The sequence below is a fragment of the Danio aesculapii genome, chromosome 8 (genome assembly GCF_903798145.1).
Source record: "Danio aesculapii chromosome 8, fDanAes4.1, whole genome shotgun sequence".
NCBI lineage: Eukaryota > Metazoa > Chordata > Actinopteri > Cypriniformes > Danionidae > Danio > Danio aesculapii.
In genome coordinates, this window is record NC_079442.1 from 3,387,286 (window position 1) to 3,403,809 (window position 16,524).

At 36.9% G+C, this 16,524-nt stretch overlaps 1 protein-coding gene across 1 annotated transcript in view; it reads left to right on the top strand.

Annotated features, from left to right (window-relative positions):
• bmp1a (bone morphogenetic protein 1a) overlaps positions 1-16,524 on the top strand; it is a 138,912-nt gene that overhangs the window by 64,109 nt on the left and 58,279 nt on the right. The window contains exon 6 of the mRNA XM_056463026.1: positions 3,111-3,216. Within this exon, the coding sequence (XP_056319001.1) occupies positions 3,111-3,216 (106 nt within the window). The remainder of the gene's footprint in view (positions 1-3,110; positions 3,217-16,524) is intronic.

A 16,524-nucleotide genomic window follows, 5' to 3' on the forward strand; every position in this document is an offset into this window, starting at 1 on the left:
ATTATAGTAGTTTTTCCATGTCGGAAGCTACAGGTACAATATCAGTGAAAGGTCCTTAGATTACATATTAAGTCCATCAAACTAAAAGCAAACTAAAAAAATGGTCAAAGTCCAGTAACGAGAACGAAAAACTATTTAGTTGGAGCTTTTGAAAAACACTTGGGTCAAAGACCTTTGTGTCCTCCGTTCTTATCAAGAGGGCTAAATATTTGTTGGCTGGACATGATGACCCATTTAGCTGATTCAGGAGCTTGCTTTAATATTAACTTTAATGTACAGTTGAAGTCAGAATTATTAGCCCTGCTGTTTATTTCTCCCCCCAATTTCTGTTTAACGGAGAGAAGATTTCTTCAACACATTTCTAATCATAATAGATTTAATAACTCATCTCTAATAACTGATTTATTTTATCTTTGCCATGATGACAGTAAATAATATTAGACTAGATATTCTTCAAGACACTTCTATACAGCTTAAAGTGACATTTAAAGGCTTAACTACTTATCTACTGATGCTGGATGAATAAGGAGAAGACACAACCGCTTGTTAAGGGAAACAAAAAGTAAGTATTTATTTAACAGAGAATGTCAAGCAATGAATATATGAAAAATGTTATGCAAATGTAATTAAATAATCGAATTAAACAAAGAAAACAGGAGTGTTGCCAAAACAAAGAAATAAATATAGCAAAACGATCTAACTAAAGCTCAACCCACTAAACTAACTGCAGAAATAAATCCGTAATCTTCAGCAAGTAGCTTAACTAAACGTCATAACTTCATACTTACACATGTGGCAATGCCTCCTTTAACTAACTAACAAATAAATATACTAAGCTGCTAACATCTCGTAAAGTACCCACTCTTAGCCATTAGCAAAACAAGATCTCATATAATCCAATTCTCATAAGGATCGTTCAACTTCTCACTAGATAATAAACTGAGCTGCGCAAGCTTATTTAATTAATCAATCTCTTAATGAAGAGAAAACTAGAACACAGCGATCGCAATCAAACCAAGCAAATAAACACAAGTGAACAGGCCGGCCGACACAAGTGAGGAACAGCGAACTCCTAAAGAACAGCACAAGCACACAGGTTTTATACTGTGCGGACCAGCTTCTGATTGGCGTGCCGATTGAGTGACGACGGTGATTGACAGCCCCTTCGACCAATGGTTGCACACCTAAATCAACACAGGACACACAGAATTAATTTTTGGTGAAGGTGAAGCGCGAGTAAATGATGACAGAATTCAAATTTGTGGGTGAACTATCCCTTTAAGTGCGAATTAAGTAATAAAAAGAGGCCCCTTCATTCATTCATTCACTCATTCACTCATTCACTCATTCACTCATTCACTCATTCATTCATCAATTTCCTTCGGCTTAGTCCCTTATTTATCAGGGGTCGCCACAGCGGAATGAGCTGCCAACTATTCCAGCATATGTTTTACACAGCGGATGCTCTTTCAGCCGCTACCCAGTATTGGGAAACCCCCATACACTCTCACATTCACACACACCCTCATACACTATGGCCAATTTACTTGATCAAATTCACCTATAATGCATGCGTTTGGACTGTGGGGGAAACCGGAGCACCCAAGAAACCCATGCCAACTTGATGAAAACATGCAAACTCCACACAGAAATGCCAACTGCAGCCGTGACTCGAACCAGCGACCTTCTTGCTGTGAGGCGATAGTGCTAACCACTGAGTCGCCGTGCTGCCCCCAGAGACCCCTATACACCTGAAATAGCTCAAGCGTGGCATATTTTGACTGTGGAGCAGCTGTGCCCCCGTCTGATGTAAAGCCCAGTATTCTTCACACCTTTTAGGCAGCACTGATGAACATGAAAGATGAAACACTGGCTTATCTGTGGATATGGATCTCATTATGTCCTCATAGGCTCCAACTAATCCTAATGAAAGCAGATTTGCGCATTTACATGGAAGAAAACGTCTGTGGATTTAGAAGTTCACTAATGATATAGCCTATAAAATATTATATTTAGCAGTGTCTGTAATGGGTACCAGCTAAAGGCTGGTTTATACATCTGCGTCGAGTGATTTCCGTGAGCCACGTCGCCTGCCTTGTGCGTAGTTGTGTATTTATACTTCTGCGCGCTGTTTGTGTTGCTCTGCGAAAACAGTTGCGCAACACTATCAGGCAGTAGGTTTATATGTTCCTCTGTGTCGAATTTCTTCACGGATGTTTTGTTTTTTCTGAACGCTACCTTAATGTACAAGTAGCTGAAACTCGCTCATTTAGAGGCGGGAACCGGCGGACGTGCAACAACTTTAATCGTAAAGTAAACACAAAATGTCTGGAGCCTCTTCACGAGACTCGATACTTGTAAACACTCGCTTCATCAGGCTCACGGCTCTCAGCACTGCCCACACTCGTCACCGCTACCAAGCTGACCAATCAGAGAGCTCACGCTATGCATCGTTGAGATGTGTAGTTACATTTTTTTGAGAGGTGCACGTCAGCCATGGCGAGGGGTCTATGACCGTGCGAAGGCTGCGCCAGACCATACACGGGCGCTTGACGCAGAAGTACAGTTGAAGTCAGAATTATTAGCCCCCCTGTTTATTTTTCCCCAATTTCTGTTTGACGGAGAGACAGGCAGGTTAGGGTAATTAGGCAAGTTATTGTATAACGATGATTTGTTCTGTAGACTATCAAAAAAAGTTTGCTTAAAGGGGCTAATAATTTTGACCTTAAAATGGTTCATAAAAAAATTTAAAACTGCTTTCATTCTAGCCAAAATTAAACAAATAAAACTTTCTCCAGAAGAAAAAATATTAACAGACATACTGTAGAAATTTTCTTGCTCTGTTAATTATCATTTGGGAAATATTTAAAAAAGAAAAAAAAATTCAACAGGGGGCTAATAATTCTGAATTATACCGGCCCATGCCTACTGTCATCATGGCAAAGACAAAAGAAATCAGTTATTAGAAATCAGATATTAAACTGTTATGTTTAGAAATGTGTTGGAAAAAAATCTAACAAATGCACCGTAATAATGGTCAATCCATCGAAGAATAATGAAATATTGCCATAACCTTCTGTCTCTGTCTTACTTTTGGTTTCTTCTCATAGGACAGGAGTACAACTTCCTGAAGATGGAGCCCGGAGAGGTGGACTCACTAGGAGAGGTTTATGACTTCGACAGCATCATGCACTACGCAAGAAACACCTTCTCCAGGTAAGATCCTGATCTGAGGAGGATTGAATTCATTTATCGTTTGACTTATATTTCATCAGTATCCACTAATCTTACATCCATAATCATATTAAATGTAACACATTCACAACACGTATACAGTTGACAGGATTATTAGCCCCCTTGTATATTTTTCCCCCAATTTCTGTTTAACAGACTTTTCAACACTTGTCTAAACATAATAGTTTCAATATCTCATTTCTAATAGCTGATTTCTTTTCTCTTTGCCATGATGACAGTAAATAATGTTTGACTAGATCTTTTTCAAGACACTAGTATTCAGCTTTAAATATCACTTTAAGCTGAATACTATGGGATCATATTCCCGCCTAAAGTATCACGGTTGCAGGCTGAAAAATACAAGTGGCTTTGAAGTGACGTCAACTCCCCCTTTATCTGATTGGCTAGAGCAGCAACTGTCAATCTCGACTGGTGGCCCAATGACAATGCTTAAGCCTGCCTGTGATTTAAATGAAATTCGAATTGCTTCTTTTGGAAACGCAAGCGCAGAATGTGGGAACCAAGTGGCAACCTCCCGCTCTCCCTCGGGAAGCCAATACGGAAGTAACTGAAACTGCAATTCATCAAAATTCCACTAGTCCTGGCTCCATAATAGAGCAAATTGCAATTGAGCCCTCTGTTAGAATGGCCAACTTTACAGCAGAAAAAAGGTGTTTACAGCCTGGTACAAAGAACGATTTTGGGTCATATAGCTATTATTACCCTCCATGACAACTGTGAGGGGGGTGAATTTTCTTATAACTCATCCATTTCCTTTATATTAGGTTATATTAAGTTTGCATAATTAAGGGCGTGGCCACTTGAGTGACAGCTAGGTCTCGCTGGTCGCCGTCACTTCACCTCAGCTGAATCCGGCAGATTAGCCACTGATCTCGGCATATTCATCGTATTTTTGTGTTGTTTTATGTGGCTTTACACAGTCAGCTGCCTTTTGGACTTATTTCTTACAATTATCAGATGATATGGGATGCTGTGTGCACTTAATTGTGCTCACAAACCATTTACGTGGCCTCCGTTTCCCAGATGAGTGAAGGTTTATACTCGTACACCATCTCTATAAATTTGTGTGTTTTATTTAAGATCATTTATCATTAATAATGTTCTTTAGGGCTGTAAAGCACTCCAGAATGTGACAGATTGACTATCTGTAGGCTCTAGAACAGTCATCTGAAGCGTTATCATACAGTGTTGTGCTGGATTTCATTAATAGTCTTGCATTTACTAACACAGACTATATTTGAAGTGTTTGGAAGTAATTCGTGTTTTCCTCCTGTAGAAAAACATCATAAGAACAATGGTTAGTGGCTCAATGTATTACAACAGTGTTTTTAAAAGTCTAAACACTTTATTGATATAGTGTACAGCCGAGCACATGTGGTCAGAACACAAACGAGTTGCAGGTAATAAAGTATCAAGCGTTTCTCCCAAAGTAAAGTCTGTCTGCCAGGTCTAAGCAAAGTGCCAGCAGGCGTCTGTAGCTCCACTCACTCTCCGCCTCTTTGCCCTTGTTTGGTATCCCGCTGTGGGTGCGATGACGCGCGAACAAAATGGCGACGGTTGGCCACGCCTACTTGTAGCTTCTTTTGCAGTGTTCAGAAGCCTATGGGTGACGTCACGGTTACTACGTCCATATATTTTACAGTCTATGCTGGGAACAAGAGCTCAGAGGAAAAATCGCAAGCACACAAAACATTCAAATATGAGCTGATTTTGTCTAAATGCGTTTTCATTTTTGATTCACGCTCCTTATCTTTCAGTACGCAACCTTATTGTTTCTTATTCTGCGATTAGTTTTCGCTTTTGCGCCTTATAATTTTACACGCAAAGTACATTTGTGGATTTACGCGCAGTATTTTTCGATCCGTGACTACAATACATTTGGCGGCAAATTAAAAAAAACATTTCCCGCCAAATGTATCGATGTCACGGATCGAAAAATTGACATCGCATGTAAAATTATAACACGCAAAAGTCTAGTTCTAAGTTTGATCCCATAGAATAATAGTATCTTAAAAAATTCTAGTAATATATTATGTGCTGTCGTCATGGCAAAGATGAAAGAAATCACTTATTAGAAATGAGTTATTAAATCTATTATGTTTAGAAATGTGTTGAAAAAATCTCTTCGTTAAATAGAAATTAGGGAAAGAAATATACAGGCAGGCTAATAATTCTGACTTCAACTGGTTCACAATGAATGTAGACAGCGCCCTCTAGTGGATTTGTTATCAGAAACGTGCAATGAAATGTACACGGAGCAACGTATTCTTATATATGCTGAGGCACGTATTCCCAGCTAGATTTTCGTTCTTGTCCGTGTCTCAGGGTGACCCGTGAGTGTTTTGGCATCAGCAGATCTGTGATGAACTTCACCGTCTGAATCTGAGCGTCTTTCTCCGCTTACACTCTTTCTGCTGAGCTTGCACAATGCCGCTCTTTCGCTTTTCGCTCCTGTCACTTGTTCGCTGAGCAACCCGAGCCTGTGTGGTTTGGTGTGGAAAGACATCTTCTGACTTCAGTTCAGTTTGATAAGCTCATCTCTCAATGTCAGATTAGTGGAATTAGCTTCCGGATGGTCCGCTGTGGGTGACTTTGTATGACTTTGTTTTCGTGGTAGCTTCCATTTGAAAGTTTGGGACGGGCAAAAATTCGTTCCCATCTTCTCATGTTCACCAAGGTTGCGTTTGTTTGGTCAAATGATCAACATATATGAGTACAGCTCTCACAAATCTCTCATATTTTCTATAGGAAGCGTTACAGTATTGTATTTGTGCACATACATTAGATTAGACAGTACTGAAGCCAAATCTGGAGCTAATCTAACAAATAATTAACGATAACAGTCCGAAACGAGTACACCCAAATTTATATATTAGGGAAATATATTAAATAAATAAATTAAAGGAGTAAAATTTCAAGAAAAACAAAAAATGTATAAAATTTTGGTGAAATTTTGTAGTTTGTAATTTTTTTCTAATATTTTGCATGAATTTAAATGTATTATCTTTCTATTTCTAAAGATGTTCAGTGACTAAAATATTATTTTAATAAATATAACCGTTTAATAAATCTGTTTTGTTCAAATTTTCCAAAATATATGACCTGTATTCACTGAGAAATAAATACAAATATTCATTTTCAAAATGCGGTGTACTCATTTATGCTGAGCACTGTATATTATGAAATATTAAGTCAATTTTAAATGACAGTTTAAATAACTAAATTTTTTGCATGGAAACTTCTGTGATTAACTACAGCAATTTAATTAAGTATTTAATTATAAACAGTAACATTAGTTACATTTTAGTGCCAGTTAAGATTAATTATTATACTTGCATAATCATAAATTATTCATTCATTAATTCATAATTCAGATTAATTCATTTGATTTATCCAATTTTCTTGCAGTATATTTGACGTAAATGGCACAAAACCTACTGGATCAACATATTTGTTTAATAAAATAAGTAATATTTATTTGGATAAATCAAAAATTTGGATAAGCCATTAAATGGCATTACTCTTGATAAATTGATATATATATATATACACACACACACACACACACACAGTTAAGGTCAGAATTATTAGCCCCCCTTTGAATTTGTTTTTCTTTTTTAAATATTTCCCAAATGATGTTTAACAGAGCAAGGAAATTTTCACGGTATATCTGATAATATTTTTTCTTCTGGAGAAAGTTTTATTTGTTTTATTTCGGCTAGAATAAAAGCTGTTTTACATTTTTTTATGAACCATTTTGAGGTCAGAATTATTAGCCCCCTTAAGCTAATTTTTTTTCAGATTGTCTACAGAACAAACCATCATCATACATTAACTTGCCTAATTACCCTAACCTGCCTAGTTAACCTAATTAACCTAGTTAAGCCTTTAAATGTCACTTTAAGCTGTATAGAAGTGTCTTGAATGTATGTGTGTGTGTGTGTATGTATGTATGTATGTATGTATGTATGTATTTATATATGTATGTGTATTTATATATATATATATATATATATATATATATATAAGAAAAATATAGATATTAAAAATAATAAAAACTAAAAAAAGTATTAAAATACATAGATAAAAATATATATATGTATATTTATTAAAGTATATTAAATATTAAAGTATATTATAAAAATCATAATAAGGGCAACACAGTGGCTCAGTGGTTAGCACTGTCGCCTCACAGCAAGAAGGTCGCTGGTTCAAGTTCAGTTGGCATTTCTGTGTGGAGTTTGCATGTTCTCCCCGTGTTGGCGTGGGTTTCCTCCGGGTGCTCTGGTTTCCCCCACAAGTCCAAACTTATGTGCTATAGGGGAATTGTGTGAACTAAATTGTCCGTTGTGTGTGTGAATGAGCCTGTATGGATGTTTCCCAGAACGGGGTTGCAGCTGGAAGGGCATCCACTGCGTAAAGCATATTCTGGATAAGTTGGCGGGTTATTCTGCTGTGGCGACCCCGGATTAATAAAGGGACTAAGCTTAAGGAAAATGAATGAAGGAATCATAATAAGTAAATTAATAATAATCAACTATAAGTCACTGATCTTGACAGAGGCATCTAGCGCTACACTGATTTAGCAGAATCTTTAAAGTTTGACACACTGAATAACACCAATAAAGTTGAACATGGTTTTGGAGATTAGGCTTTATTCAGCTTTCCCACAGATTTAAAATAGCCTTAAATGGCCTCATGTCAAAGGCCTGTGTGTTGTTTCAGGATTTCGAGACATTGGTGAAGAAGAGAAGTGCAGGTTGTGCAGCACTCATATTTAAGCACTGCACTTCATTCATAACATCAGCAAATGAGCTTTAAAGCGGTGTTGAATACTGAGCTTAAGAATTTTACTGAATCGTGATGTTGTTGGCTTAAACACTTAAAAGAGACTCTCTTTGACTGACCTCTTTTTTCATTTTCTGATCTACACACACACGCACACACACACTTCACATTTCGGGTGATGACGTTTGTGAAACCACACACTGAGTTATCCTGTCATTTAGTGAAGTGTACTCTGTTATCACTGCGCCTCTGTTTTCAGACAGAAAAGCTAGTTTTGCGCTAGTCACTATCTGAGACGCATTGTTCCTAGTCATTGTTTCAAAAAACATTTAGTTGTTTCTGCAGTTTGCATGTTCTAACAAGTTTACATTCTCTTTATGAATTGCTAGACTGAAGTACAACATGAAAACTAACCTAAATTAAGTTTTAGCACACATAGCTGTATGGTTATGCTATGCTAATCTAAAAGCGCATACTTTGGGGCTAAAAATAAAACGTTTTTGAAAGTTTTTTTCAAAAATGAATTAATGAAATTGATCAAAAATGATTGTAAACAAGTTTATAATGTTTTCTTTTTCTAATGTAATGCATCATCAAGGATCCTGAAAACAATATCCCAATATTTCCACAAGAATTGTTAAGCAGCACAACTAAGGATAATTATATACTTTCCCTAAATCCATCATATTAGAGGGACCGTGTGCCACTTCCCTGCTGAAAAATCCAGCTTGAACCAGCCTAGACTGGTTGGCTGGTTTTAGCTGGTTGACCAGCCTGGTTTTAGAGGGGTTTTGGCCATTTCCAGGCTGGTTTTCAGCCATTTCCAGCCTGGTCTTAGCTGGTCAGGCTAGAAAATGACCAGTTAAATCCAGCTAAAACCAGCCTGACCAGTCTGGTTTAAGCTGGACATAGCTGGTTTTGGCTGGGCTCCCAGCCTGGCTTGGCTGGTCAAGCTGGTTTTAGCTGGTCATCACCCAGCCTGACCAGCTAAGAACAGGCTGGAAATGGCTGGAAACTAGCCTGGAAATGGCCAAAACCCCTCTAAAACCAGGTTGGTCGACCAGCTAAAACCAGCCAACAGCCTAGGCTGGTTTAAACTGGATTTTTTAGCAGGGTTATGATAAAAAATCAGTGTTGCATTACAGGAATAATCACATTTAAAACATATTAGAACAGAAATGTCCACTTTTCAAAGATATTCGTGTGCTGCTGTGCATCCCTGTGTGTTTAATAAGCAACGTGTAGATGCGTTTTGGCCTGCCTATCAATATTGACTTTCAGTTCTAATTTGACTGTAAATTCACAAGCACACTGTAAATTAATAACTGCAGTTTACTGTGGAATTCACAGTAACTTACTGGCGATTTTGGTTGCCATTAAGTCTGTAAATTAAAATGTAAAGACTGTAAAACTATACAGCACAGTTGTGATTATTTATTCACGGTGTGCTTGCAAATTTACAGTAAATTTTACAGTAGTTTTTACAGTGTCAGTCTATCCATCCATCCATCAATCTTTTTTAATATCAAATATAAAAACTATTGTAGCATGTCTATTATAGCTATTATAGGATGTTTAGCATGTCAAAATGTTTAAAGTTAACCAGTTGAACATTTTGAGAATAAATTTAAACAAAGAGAATATTATTATTTTTATTTAAATAAATAATAAGAATAACTTTCTAGCTCTTTTTAAATCAATGGGAAAAAATAATAAATAACATATAAAGCACCTTTTATATGCATAATAACCTGCATACTAAATTAATATTAAATGAAAAAGTGAACACACAACGCTGAGGGATATTCTCCTTTCAGGTATCCATCACAAAGCAAAACAAATACAGTATTATCCAGTAAATTCCCTATTCTTCCTGGAATCCTATGAACAAACTTTAATTAGTTTTTTTTTTTTTAAGTCATCCAGATGCCAAAAGAGAAGAGCGGGAGGGGAAAACGGGAACACAAGCAGAGGAAACAGATGGTTCTCATATAGAGCTGTGTGTTTGCGTGTGCCTGGACTCAGGTTTCGCTCACTCTGGGGGAATGATGGATACACACTGTCATAACCAGTCAGGAAAAACTTTGACAAACACATGAAATGGGAATAACATTCCTCAATCCCATCAGCGCAGCCTTTTGAGGATGATCCAAACCTTTTTTCTACAGGAAGATAGAGATTACACGTCTGAGGCATCACAGTTTACTGCTCACATTTCTGTTCTTTGCTTATACTGCAACATGCTCTAAACTAACTTAGTTTATAATGATTTTTAAAAGGGCTGTGTGTTTACCAGTGATGCATTTATTTACAACCCCAAATCAAAAAAAAAAAAAGGTGGGACTTTATGGAAAATGCTAATAAAAATAGAAAGAAGTGATTTCTAAATTTACTTTGACTTATATTTCATTGCAGACAATACAACAAGCATTATTTAATGTGTTCCTCATGATTTTTATTGTATTTTTTTTTAATAATCACATATTCTGATCTCATATAGAATAATTCTGCATTTTTGCGGGCCAACGTAAAAACTCTTTCACAACCCAGCACTGGGTCATAACCCGTTGAGGCACATTGTTGACATGTCGCTATTTTAGGGCAGCTGAACCAGAACTAAAAGCTAGTCCAAAGTGGTGTAAAAATAGTGATAGGCGGGCCCAAAACGCATGTACACATTGCTTATTAAACACACATGGATGCGCAGCAGCACACGAACATCTTTAAATATGAAAAATTTAAATATTTAAATGTAAAAGATTATTTCTGTCTACACGAATATAAAAACCACTACCCCTTCCCATGCTTTCGTCACCCGAGGGGCTTGTGTGGATTCCGGCACATTCTGCAGATCGTCTAATGAAGTGTTAAATTTCTGCACTTACAAGGTCTGCCATGCAAGCACAATTCATTTTTAAGGGTGTTAAGGCACGTTGTTGACATGTTGCTATTTTAAGGCGACTGAACTAGAACTAAAAACTGGTCTAAAGTGGTGTACAAATAGTGATAGGCGGACCCAAAAAGCATGTACACATTGCTTATTATACACACAGGGATGCGCAGTTGCACACGGACATATTTGAATATGAAAAATGTAACATTTTAAATGTAAAAGATTATTATAGTCTACATAAATATAAAAACCATTACCCCCTTCCATGCCTTCATCTGAGGGTGAAGGGTGAAATTTACAGTCTTACTGGTAACCAAAATCGCCAGTAAGTTACTGTAAATTGTATTGTAATTTTACAGTTTGCTTGTTAATTTACAGTCTTACTGGTTACCAAAATTGCCAGTAAGTTACGGTAAATTGTATTGTAAATTTACAGTGCAATTGTTAATTTACAGTCTTACTGGTAACCAAAATCGCCAGTAAGTTACTGTAAATTGTATTGTAATTTTACAGTTTGCTTGTTAATTTACAGTCTTACTAGTAACCAAAATCGCCAGTAAGTTATTGTAAATTGTATTGTAATTTTACAGTGTGCTTGTTTATTTACAGTCTTACTGGTAACCAAAATCGCCAGTAAGTTACTGTAAATTGTATTGTAATTTTACAGTGTGCTTGTTAATTTACAGTCTTACTGGTAACCAAAATCGCCAGTAAGTTGCTGTAAATTTACAGTGTGCTTGTTCATTTACAGTCTTACTGGCAACCGAAATTGCAAGGAAGTTACTTTAAATTTCACAGTAAACTGTAATTATTAATTTACAGTGTGCTTGTAAGTTTATAGTCTTACTGGCAACCAAAATCACCAGTAAGTTACTGTGAATTTTACAGTAAATTTAGCGCACTCATTAATTTACAGTCTTACTGGTAACCAAACTCGCCAGTAAGTTGCTGTAAATTTACAGTGTGCTTGTTAATTTACAGTCTTATTGGCAGCCAAAATTGCTATGAAGTTACTTTAAATTTCACAGTAAACTGTAATTATTAATTTACTGTGCGCTTGTAAATTTACAGTCTCACTGGCAACCAAAATCACCAGTAAGTTACTGTGAATTTTACAATAAATTTACAGTGCATTTGTTGATCTACAGTCTTACTGGCAACCAAAATCGCCAGTAAATTACTGTGAATTGTACAGTACATTTACAATGCGCTAGTAAATTTACAGTCTTACTGGTAACCAAAATCGCCAGTAAGTTACTGCAAATTTACAGTGTGCTTGTTAATTTACAGTCTTACTGGCAACCAAAATTGCAAGGAAGTTACTTTAAATTTCACAGTAAACTGTAATTATTAATTTACTGTGCGCTTGTAAATTTATAATCTTACTGGCAACCAAAATCACCAGTAAGTTACTGTGAAATTTACAGTAATTTTTTTACAGTGTTGATAGAACAGTTTAATTTGCTTTTGCACTCTAGTAAAGAGTATGATTTTAATTAATTCTTTTTAGCATTTTTTTTGTGTTGAGTACTGGGGCAGGAATTTTATTGAATTTTATTTATTTGTCTGCAGCTTTAAGGCGCTGGCAGTGTTTTTTTGGACCGTTTCATTTAATAGAAAACATCTTAACTAAAGGAGACTGTTCTCAAGTGCTGTAATGCTGTCATTTAGTTGAACAGAAATAGATGGAGAGTTAGAAAGAAAGAGATTCAGTGATCCCGCAGGGAAAATTAAGTGGATAATGAGCTTTGATAGAAACATTAGAGCCGCCAGCTCTGATTTTGCTTAACCACTTGAACACGTGTAACAAACAAAATGTGGAATCACATTCAAACTCCTGCAAGTGGCCGTTTCTTGATATTAGTTCTTCTATATTCACTGTCACGTTTGTTTTAAAAGCATAAAATAAGTAACTTTATGATTGTGCTTGCTAAAATGTGTTTTTATTAGGTTTTTTAGTAATAACAAATGATATCTACACTGTACAAATCTGTTAATTAACAGTTTCCATATTTAGTAATTCACAAGTGTTTTCTCATCTCGGCTCTGTCGACTTTTGATGTTGAAAATTCAACTCTGCAGTTTAACAAAGTGACTTTTATCGATATTTTAGTAGCTTGAAATGATATTATGTATAAGAAATAATACATAGGGAAATAATAAGAGCAGAAAATGTACTGGTAGTTCATTACAAGGTTTATGTAGCATAATAAACAACACCAACCCAGACGATATATCACTTTAAACTATTAAAAATGTTCATAAAAGTCACCTTTTCAAACTTTTTAAGGTTAAAAGTTGCTGGAAGGAAGATCAAGCTCCCATAATGCAATTTAAAGCATGAACAAATGGGGAAAAATACTAATAAAAACATGACACAAAATATGGAAACCTGCTAATTTACGTATATTTTTACAGTGTAGTTCTCTCAATAGTTTGCGTGTGTGTGTTTAGAGATATTGTGTCTTAAATATATCAACTTAAAGTCTCCCACTGTATCTATTTTGGACTACCTACATCTTTTAAATCATACATTCAGCTTTATTATCATGAAATAAGTCTAATTTTCAGTTTGTGTGTGTGTTTACAAAGTTAATTAAAAATTGGCAATAACAATCAATGGTCCCACTTTATATTTAGGGTGCTTTCACACCTGTGAATCGATTCAGTTGTTCCGAAACGGGGATTAAAATTGTTACATTGTTGCTCTTTGTTCTTGGTGCGGTTCGCTTTCACACTGCAACGTTTCTAAACGGACCGAAAGAGCTAAAACAAGTCACGTGCGAGTAAACTCTCCTCACATTGGTCAGAGTTTCATGGCCAGCTGTCATGCGTCCTTATTTTAATTTATGGCGATGAGCAATAAGACATTATAAGCAGTAAACGGTGCTTTAATTTTGAATGGTGATGCCCACAGACGTCATCACCAGATATAAATCTGAGGGAAGACTCTCTCATGCATAGCCCTTGGCTAGACTGCAGTTCGGTCAATGTTCCTAACGGATTAAAAGCTCTTGTTAATAGTTCAGCATGCTTTCACTTTCGTATTTAACATGAAAGGCACATTTACCGGTAGGAATGACATCCCTCCCTATAATTCTCTTAGCCATATATGCCTATTACATATCCATAATACACTGTGGTATAGCCGGGCTCGGATCGTATTGCTTTCTCACTACAATCGATCCGCTCTAGAGTTCATTTCAATCGAGCCGAGACCACCTCATTTAGGCGATCTCGGACCGATTGATTTGGCGCGGATCCGAGCATGGTTGCTGGTTTCACATAGGCCAAACGAACCATGCTAACTGGGCAAACCAAACGAGACAGGTTCCGAAACAAAAGTCTAGGTGTGAAAACACCATTAGTGTCCTTAACTACTATGCACTTACACCGAAATTAATAATTCGTTACAATGTACTTATTGTGTAAATACATGTATTTACTGTGTACTTATGTTTGATTAAATACCTGTATGTAATTACATCTGTATTCAAATTCTGTAATTACATCTGTTAATACACTGTTGACCATCTCCATACACCTTAACCCACCCTTAAACCTACCCATACCACCAAACCTGTCCATCACCCTACCCCTATATATCTCAAGAGCACCACAAGTGTTTTCAAATACATTATGAACACAGTAAGTACATAGTAGTTAAGGACACTAAATATAAAGTAGGACCCAATCAATTACTAATAATAAACAATAATCAGAATCAGAATCAGAATCAGAAAGAGCTTTATTGCCAGGTATGTTCACACATACGAGGAATTTGTTTTGGTGACAGAACTTCTACAGTGCAACAGGATTACAGAGACAGGACAAAAAACAGATAATAAAAACAGAAGTAAGTAGTGAATGCAAATATACAGATTGACAAGTGTATGTACATGTTTATTACTATATACAACGTTATATGTGCAGCTGTTATGTGCAAATTGGCATGTAAAGTGTGTTGTTAAATAAGTGTATATGTGTATAAAAGTGTATGGCAAGTAGTGATGTTGGTTCCGCAATTATTATCATCCAGTGTTCATGAGATGGATTGCCTGAGGGAAGAAACTGTTTCTGTGTTGGGCTGTTCTGGTGCGCAGTGCTCTGTAGCGTCGACCAGAAGGTAAAAGTTCAAAGAGGCAGTGTGCTGGGTGTGAGGGGTCCAGAGTGATTTTGGCAGCCCTTCTGCTCGCTCTGGATAAGTACAGTTCTTGGGGAGTAGGAAGGGTTGTATCAGTGATTCGCTCAGCAGTCCGAACTATTCGACGTAGTCTTTGGAGATCGTATTTAGTAGCTGAGCTAAACCAGACAGTTATTGATGTGCAGATGACTGATTCAATGATGGAGGTGTAGAACTGTTTCAGCAGCTCCTTTGGGAGGTTAAACTTCCTCAGCTGACGAAGAAAGTACAGCCTCTGTTGAGCTTTTTGAGCTTTTTTGACAATGGATAAATGAATAAATAAATAAATAAATATAATGCAGACATACATCATAGCTAAATATTGTCGATTATTTAGAATAGCTGTTGCAGCGCACCTGTGTATATACTACTTCAAACTGTTCTCGCGCTCTGCCATATCACGATATAAATAAATATATGAACAAATAAACTCTGCTTGCCGTAGTTTACACAGGACTGGCAGGAAATATGCATTGATACAGCTTTATTATATATAATATGTGGTTTATTTTGATAGGTTATCTGTTTTTGTGCTTTTTAGTGCTCCTCAGTGCGTTCAGAGAGAGAGATCACATATACGGTTCCTCCACTCACCTCTTTCGCTGGATTTTTCCCTGGTTTTTGTTCTCCTCTTTGATTCGAATAGTATCCCAGCATCCCTCAAAGCCTTCCTTACTCTGTCCTTACACTTGTTCATGTCGACTCTCCTTTTTTTGCTGAGCATTTGCCTTTTAAAGTACCAAGCGGACATGACAGCAAGCGGCATCTCCATTCTTCTTAGTGGACATAAACGGGTTTCTGCGTGATGCTATATGAATGTTTAAAAAGCAGGCTCTTGGTCACGTGAAAATATCCCCAAACTGTTTCTGTATACAATGTTCACACACAGTTAATGTCACATGGTTATCTCATTCATTTTCTTTTCGGCTTAGTCCCTTTATTAATCAGGGCTTGCCACAGCGGAATGAACCGCCAACCTATACAGCATATGTTTTACGCAGCGGATGCCCTTCCAGCTGCAACCCAGTACTGGGAAAAACCCATACGCACTCATTCACACACATACACTTACCCAATTCCCCTAAAGCACATGTGTTTGGACTTGTCGGGGAAACCGGAGCACCAAGAGGAAACCCGCACCAGCATAGGAAGAACATGCAAACTCCACACGGAAACGCCAACTGGTCAGGACTTGAACCTGCGTCCTTCTTGCTGTGAAGTGACAGTGCTAACCACTGAGCCACCGTGCCGCCCTTACCGTTATATAACTCAAATAAATAACACAATATTTCATAACTGTTTTAAATGATACAGCTCCTCCCCACCTGTTTAAGCCATTTCAGAGTACAGACAGGAAACGCAGAGAGTCTCTTTTGCAGATGTACTTTCCAGGTATTTGTGTGAG